At 44.7% G+C, this 8220-nt stretch overlaps 1 protein-coding gene across 1 annotated transcript in view; it reads right to left on the reverse strand.

Annotated features, from left to right (window-relative positions):
* LOC146190532 (uncharacterized) overlaps window positions 1–4707 on the reverse strand; it is a 49731-nt gene extending 45024 nt beyond the window's left edge. Inside the window, exon 1 of the mRNA XM_084600932.1 lies at window positions 4013–4707. Within this exon, the coding sequence (XP_084457058.1) occupies window positions 4013–4090 (78 nt within the window). The 5' untranslated portion in view covers window positions 4091–4707. The remainder of the gene's footprint in view (window positions 1–4012) is intronic.
* Between the last annotated feature and the right edge of the window lie 3513 nt (window positions 4708–8220).

Raw genomic sequence — 8220 nt, forward strand, 5'->3', positions numbered from 1 at the left:
TACGCATTGACAGGTTGCTCACTACTATATTTATCGACATCGTTGGAGTATTTCCATAATTGCGCCTGTTCTGGCGCATACCACTGACCTATATGCATGCGAATCACTGCAAGCGAACCACGAGGGGGGTTGTTACATGGAGATTATATCAATGGATGAAAAAATATTGAATTAAAGTGCACAAAAATAAACACACGGTATAAGTGCGTCATAAGGTCTGTATGTACACCTTAATGCGGCCTGAAGATCTCCTTGAGAAAGTGCAAACCTAGTAAATGTCTATGTATGTAGTTTGACAAATGCACACACCAGTCTAATCAGAAGGTTTGATTGGTAAACAAAGAATTAAGGTGTAAACAAGATCTCCTTTAGTATTAATATTATACCCATACTGATAGACAATAAAATGAGTAAACGGGTGAAGTTTTCACTAAGACTCCCGAAATGGCGCACAAGGAAGCGTTTTCTTGCGCGGCTACAGTGGTACACATATGCGGGACCCGCTGGAAAATGACACGGCTAACCGAGGCAGTGCGTCACAGCTGCCACTTCACATGGACCTGAATGAAAAGGAGCGCGTTTACCGAGCTGCATACGCTATCTAATCTCGGAAGACGCACACGAAGGTACAGAAGCAGCAGGCCGTCCATTGCTCGAGCGCTATATTCTCCCCGAAGAGACGGCTTCCCTGTTTTCGCTCTGTTTTGTTACTAGCATCTTCACCTGAGGGTCAGCAAACTTCAGTGGGGACTCCAGGAAACGTGCTTGAACGCGAAAGGATGTGCAAAGCGAGCGAGATAAGGATAAGACAAGGAAGAGCGAAAAACGAGCATCCATTTTGCATCCGGCTGAGGGGTTGCAGCCAAGGCGACGTGGACGGCTATGCCGGCTTATTTGCCGCCGATTCTCCAGGCTACTTCATGTCTGAGATTACGAGTGCGTTTGTTGGCCAGGGTGATACGCTAGGGGCCAGGGAAAGGGCGAGGTTTCGTCGTTGGCTTGGGGCGAAATCGGGGGCAGCTTTTACCGCGAGCTCGCGCTTCGTATCTGGGGGGGGAGGGGGGAGCTGAACAGGAGAGAACGGTGGGGGAATAGACGTTTCGAGACCGCGTTGACAGCGTTGTTGATTGATCGAGAGTTTAACGCCCCGCTTGTCTCGAAGTGAGCGGGAAGATGAGGTCAACCGAGGTCCGCTTCCCGGAGCAAGCGGAACTATGGTGGAGTCGAGAGGGGCATCACGCAATGGAAGTAATACCTCTGTTGGCTCAGTTGACGATGAGGCTAATGGAGCCTCATCGTCATGACCAAGAGAGAGAGAGATACTTGACCGATGAGAAGAACGCGATTGCTGAACTGAAACGAAGCGAAGTTCGATATCCGTCAGTTTCGCATCGAGGGGCCAAGTAGGCCTCTCCGGGAGGCGAACAGGAAAAATAGAGCGTTACTGTGCATGTGTGTTCAGGATGGGGGCGCGTTGTTGGGGTCTCGTCGATCTCGGTGGTTGTGTTCGTTTACGTATGGTATGCACCGATTTAGAAAAAGCGCCAAAGAAGGAAAAGGAACGGTACATGCTAGAAAGCGCCGGGGCTAACGCTAAGCTTATATAAAGCAATGTTTTGCTGGACAGGATTTAGTCACGCCCTGAAAAAACTAAATCGACTAGTTCCAAACAGCCAATCAGGTTAAGCCCGAATTTTACTCAGTGCTGCAGAATTCACCTATCAGCAATCACCGCGCTGGTTTGATGAGCATGTTGTAAGCTCCGCAAATTAATTGATTGGCATTTGCTAATTTATTAAAATTGGCAGAAAATTAACACCCCACTTGCAGTGATGCTGTGTAAGCAGTTGATAAGTGCCCTGAATTCGGGATGGTGGAGAGGGCTGACTTATTTTTAACTCTGTTACAGACACTTTCTAACGCGTTCTTGTGAGAAGCATGTATAAAAGCGGGTAACTTGCAATAGCGTTCGTTTTCCTACATAGTTCTCAAGATATCAATCATGTGGTATACCTATACACGTTTGGCGCATGTCTTAATTCTTTACAGGAAATGCCATTGTATCTTTAGTGCACAATTTGTTAATTAGAACCGTTAATTATAGGATGACCAGAGGGAAGCGCCATTAGGGAAGGATGCAAGAAGCCAGAGGATTGTTTTCGCTTTCTTAGGACAATAAGCTTTCACTGCCCGGATTTAGCCTGTGAATGGTTAAAAGCATATACTCTGATAGTCCTCACATGAGACTGTTGTTTTTTAATGAAAAATCTGCAGACAAGAATTTCGGTTGATGAAACATAAACATACGTTCAGACTTTCGACCTACGTACTGTCTGTTGAGTCAGCCGTAAAATTTTAATACGTCATAACACGTTACCAGGCGCTAATACATCAGTCCATCAGCTACACACATCAAGATTAAAAAAAAGAAAAACGAAATCTATATCCGATCGCAAAAAAAAAAAAAAAATGTTTCATTAGCGAGGAGCAGTTAGATCTACTTGATCACCCATGTTTTAAGTCATGGGACACCGTTAACGAAGTAATATTACTGTAAGCTGTAAATGACAGCACTCTGCGAAGTCTGGATTACCTTAAGCGGCACTACTGTAGCCCCAACGCTGGCTAGAAGAATAGTAGGTAGGCATTTTCAATTTTTAATTATAGTCTAGTCGCTACAGTAAGATATATCCGAGGAAAAAAAAACAGAGGGGAAAACATGCAGTTGGAACATGGGCATTAAATGCTTTTCACCACCGCCACTACCAGCGGGAAATGTTATATGCTGTTGCCTTCGATAATGCTTGCGTCTCAAGTAGAGGAAGAGGTGAAGCGCTCTTTAAATAAGCACTAACTAACCGATGGGAGTTGGCGATCCGGTTATTTTCCAATATATAGACTAAGTGCACAGCGCAGAGCAACAAGAGAAGCACGAAGACGAGAGAATGCTGGGCGACCCGCGTTCCTCATCTCCGCTTTTGCCGTTGCGCTTCGCGCTCTGTTTAGTCGACAAGTTCTACGTTCAAATGCAGTTCTATTTTTTATGACGCAAAGAAATAAATGACATATATTATCACACAAAATCTTCGAGCTTTATTGCGTTGCATACATTTTAAAAATTTTCAGGTTGTCAAGGTTGAGTCAGAATCATTCTGTCAATTCCCTTTTGGGGGCATTGTTTTCACAACATACGTAAGCAGGGCACAATAGTTATTGGTTCCGTAAAGCTGCAGTAGTCCTTACTGAGCATCGCTGTCAGCCGAAAGGATGCGTGCCGAGTGATATACGCCCAAATATCTCTGGACGAAATAAAAGCTTACTAGAAGACCAGAACTAAAGAGTTTAAATACTATGTTGGTGCTTAAGGACCAAAACACCAATGGAGCCGAGCCCATGTTGGGACTGCCATTGTACAGGGTTTTCAAGTTTTGAGTCAAAAAGATGGTAACTCCGACCAGTAACTTTGAGTTTTGAAGGAGAAGGTGGAATAACCCTGTTTGAAATGACTGCGAAGACGTACGTACTTCTAGAAGAATATTTGTAGACGACGTACGGATATATCAGGAGAAGTGATCCGGAATGGGATTAACTCTTAGTCGAGAGCCAAGAACATAGTCGGGGTGTCCGCGATGATTTAAACGATGACATCATCAATGCGGTGACATATTTAACATGTGCTTCTTACTGGCACCACAGTTAAATGTAGACTCGACTAGGGAAAAATGTTAACTTCACGACTGAGTATGTGGAGGCCTTAAGGCACCACTAGGGGCCAAAAGATCTCGAAAGGGGAGAGCAATGATTGTCTTTACCGTACATGGATTTGGAGCTTCAAGGGTGCTGAACCCTGCTGAATAGTTGCTTTTGGAGAAAACAGTACACAGGTGAATGGAAGAGAGAAATGTTCTGTCTTCCAATATTATATCTCAAGGTGTGTACAAACCGCTTCCAAGAGGCATGAAATTAATATCTGAAAGAAGTGTGCAAGAGTTTCTACAGAAAGGAAACTCACCACTGACGTGACGGTAACGGCGATGAGGAGCAGAACTGAAGCCTTCGTTGACATCTGAAGTTTTCTTACTCTTGACATTCCGGAAAGACCGTCGATGCCAGAGAAAAACACGTGCAGTTCAGTCAGACGCAACAGGAAAAATAAATAGGCCGGCGGATGCTGATCGTGCACGAAAAGAATTTGACATCAACTATAGAAAGAGCTTCCAACTCCGCGCATGGTAAGCCAGCTCGCAGACACCGATTCCCCGAGGCAACTTTGACGTCAGTACGAGTCGAGAGCGCTGGCAGCAGTGGTGCATGGCTAACGGACTGCCGGTGCTGCTCGGCTCGTGCAGATAAGCAAGCGCCGGTGCCTGACGGTCCACTGATGTCAGGGGGTGAGGGGCAGCCGATGCAGTATCCCGTTGTCTGACACCCCGTGGGGGCAGATGATCGCTCGTGCGCGCGCGCCGCTCCCCCTCCGGGCTTCGTTGTTCCGCATCAGAAATCGGTCCAGCGGGGAGGGAAGTCACTCAGCGGCGCTGAGAGCAACAGGAGGCATTCGATAACGAGAACCCAGCGGCAGCAGCCGACAGACGTTCACCGTGCTGGACTCGCGCCATCTTCCGGAGTGAGCGAACAGATGCGGCGGGACGAACTGCGGCCTTCGGCGGAGTCGGTCTTGCAGGCCTGTCTGTTTCTGTTTACGGGGCTCGCGACTGACTGCGCACCCCTCTTCTGCGCCTCCTCGCACCCGAAGGCGCGCTTCGCCCTCGCAGCATTAAAACAGCCTCCCCGGAAAGCCGATAGGTAGTGCCACTGACAACTCTTCTCTACTTTCGTTTTTTGACTACCAGCTTTCGTTTCCATTTCCTTTCCTGCGCTGCGGTGTCGTGCACTCAGCGCGACGATCGCTCCGGCAATACAGCCGAAACCGGTCGAAATTAAAATTGTGTCTTTTCGAAGCTACTGCCGCCTCCCATGTCCCCGACCTCTTATAACCAGCATATGTACTTCGGGTACCTTTCTTTTTTGTTGCTATCTGCCAGATGGCGTCAGACTCAAAATGTGAACTGGTCAGGTTTACGAGGATGGCCGTGAAACACTTTCAACTATGCGCAAAAAATGAAAGGAGAGAGAGATGAACAGGGAACTTCCGCTCAGGGAAGTGAGAATCGGAGCAGCTCAGGAGCAGTTTACGCTCGAGTTGCATCTACTGTAACACAGCGGTGCTTACTCAAGCGTAGCTCTCCTGTGCCTTCCATTGTCATATTTGATGTGATTTGCAGAGTTATTTCATGTGCCACAGTTTCCGTTGTATAGCCCGCGGGGATGTTTGTTTCAAAGTATATATATATATATATATATATATATATATATATGGGTGTGTTCAGATAAGAACGGTAATCGAGGTGCCATGACCATTTTTTGGATCAAAGTTTTGTGTGATGGGAAAATGTCTCGACAGAAAGCAATGAACCTTAGTTTTGCAAGATATGCAGCAGTTTTCCAGAAAAGAAAAAAAAAAAAAGATTATTAACAGAGGTTGAAAACACCATTTTTGCCGTTTCAAGAAATTGCAACTTTTTAGCCCTGCTGCTTGCACACTAAAATTTTTTTCATGCATTACTTTTTACTCAATAATTCTACGCAATTTTTACTTTAAAGAAAGTTATTAAGACAAATTTTCTTGCCGAACCTGTTTTAGTAAATAATCGCAAAGTTTGCTCAGTGTATATGTAATCTTTGCATCTAGCTCAGTGCGGCGCCAGATTTCCAGTTGTGTTAATCTCGCTACAGTTATGCCTCTGTTCTATAATCCTTTCGTTGAGGCATCTGCTCGTTTGCCCCACATATGCTCGACCGCATGAGAGCGTAATTTTATAAACTACTCTTTCGCAGCACTCGACAAACCTTGTTTTTAGCCTAAAGCCACAAAACGCCTCTGCTACAGGCCTGCGCTTTTCATTTACCTTTGATTCTTATTTACTCCTCACTGAGACAGGCTAAGCAGGCAGCTGTGGAAGGCTTTCTGCGTCAATCAGGAAAAGAAGGGACATGTGTAAGCGACCCTAGGTGACGCTATCTAGACAGCAGCAGTAATCCTCAGAAAAATAAAAAAAAAGAGAAAAATGATCTTTTGTGTCAGATGTAACACGTTTACCCACAGATACAATATCAACATTGCTGACTTGATGGTTTTTGGATGTGTTTATGTCTGAACCTTATATGTGTGTGCAGACTGTAATAAAATTTCAGTGCACGTTAAAGAACCCCAGGTGGTCGAAATTTCCGGAGTCCTCCACTACGGCGTCTCTCATAGCCTGAGTCGCTTTGGGACGTTAAACCCCACAAACCAACCAACCAACCAAAATTTCAGCTGATAGTTTGCGCTCCAGTGTCTCGTGTCGTCTCCTGTGTCTAAGTTTTTTCAAAAACGTAAGGCTGTTTGAACATGTTAATCACCAACTAGCCCAATTTGAAATCCTTTTGATGAATTATACAACTGAACATTATAGTACATAAGCAGGCATGAAAAGAGAGGCAGTGCTCTATCTTTTTATCAGGCAGAAAAGTTTCCAAGAAGCGTCATTTACAGCTGACGCTGATATCTGCTACCTAGGGTTAGCGCCTCAACGACGATAGTACAAACGGAGAGGTACAACAGAAGTGCACACTACCAACTGTTAATACAAACACAAGGATCCAAACTTTTCCCTCCCTTCACACTTTAGCACATGACTCACAGCTATCTCGGAAAACCTTTCTATTATCTCCGGATAAGGCTAACTAAAATAAAAAAAAAAATATATTTCCAAGAATAAAAATCAGAAAGCATCTTATCCAAAGTAGTTTCCAACCAATGAAACCAAATCAGAGTTAAACACATGCGGGAAAAGTAGAGTCACACAATGAGACCAAAACAATCACAATTCCCCCACTTAAATAAAAAGCAAAACAAACGAAGCTACCGCACACACCTCGCAAGAGCTCATAAAAAGGCTTCAAGAAAGCTCATTTCTGCGATGGCCAGAGAGGCATTGACACATTTACTACCTTTCTATTTATTTTGATCACGAAAGCCACTAAATATGTCAGCGAAGTCTCTCATGTCATTCTTATATATTTCTTTTCTTGAAGCGTTTTATGGATTGTTAAAACGGACGTATGATGGCATGTTTGTTTCTCTTTGTGTTTAAGTAGCGGGGTTTTGTGTTCGGTCTCAGTTCGGGACTCTGTTTTTGCTGCGTGTGTTTGTTTCCTTAATTTGTTTCATTATAGTTTGTTTCATTAGTTTCTTTCATTAGTATGTTTCATTAGTTACTGCATTAGTTGGGCACTGGTTTGGCTAAAATGTTTGATAATTTTTTACTTTTGGAAGGCGAATATTTCAATGTTGATTACCTTTATCCCCAGGTAATAGAAGCGATCTGCGAGGTTTCTGAGGTTCATGAGCTCACGTGTGAAGGAAAATGTTTGGCTCCATTTGTCCGCATTAAAAGCTGGTAGTGCGCACCTGTGTTCTGTCTCCCTCTTTGTGCTGTTGTTGCTGCGACGCTGTTACTCGGTAACGTGCACCAACTAGCACCACAATATGTTATTCTGATATCTGCTATCAGCCAGTGGCTCGAGATGACACTAGTGCAGGTGAAGATAGGCTCACCTATGCTGTAAGAGTAGTGCTCAGTTGAAGTTATCGTCTCTAGAGAAACAATTCCTGTGACCAGATCCCCTTTTCCTGTGTTACCGGCGGTTGCCTCTCACAGAGCCTTAAAGTTCATTGGGACGACTTGTAGCGCACTTACATATCGATCCATTAATTTATGCAAACCATCACATTAAAAGAAAACAAGGCAGAAGTTCATCTTACTCCTTCAGTGTGCAAACACTCATAATCATCATCATTATCAGCCTGACTATACCCACTGCAGGGCGAAGGCTTCTCCAATTTTTCTCCACTTAACCAGGTTCTGTGCTTGCTGCATTCACTTGACCCCTGCGAACTTCTTAACCGCATCCGCCCACCTAACTTTCTGCCGCCCCCTGCTACGCTTTCCTTCCCTTGGAATCCAGTTTGTTACTCTAAGCGACCATCGGTTATCCTCTCCTCGCACTACATGTCCTGCCCATGCCCATTTCTTCTTAATTTTCACTAGAATGTCAGTAACTTGAGTTATTTCTCTTAACCACTCTGCACGCTTCCTATCTTCTAATGTTACCCCTACC

Source organism: Amblyomma maculatum, chromosome 4 (genome assembly GCF_055883805.1).
Source record: "Amblyomma maculatum isolate TAMU_Amacu chromosome 4, ASM5588380v1, whole genome shotgun sequence".
NCBI classification, from domain to species: domain Eukaryota; kingdom Metazoa; phylum Arthropoda; class Arachnida; order Ixodida; family Ixodidae; genus Amblyomma; species Amblyomma maculatum.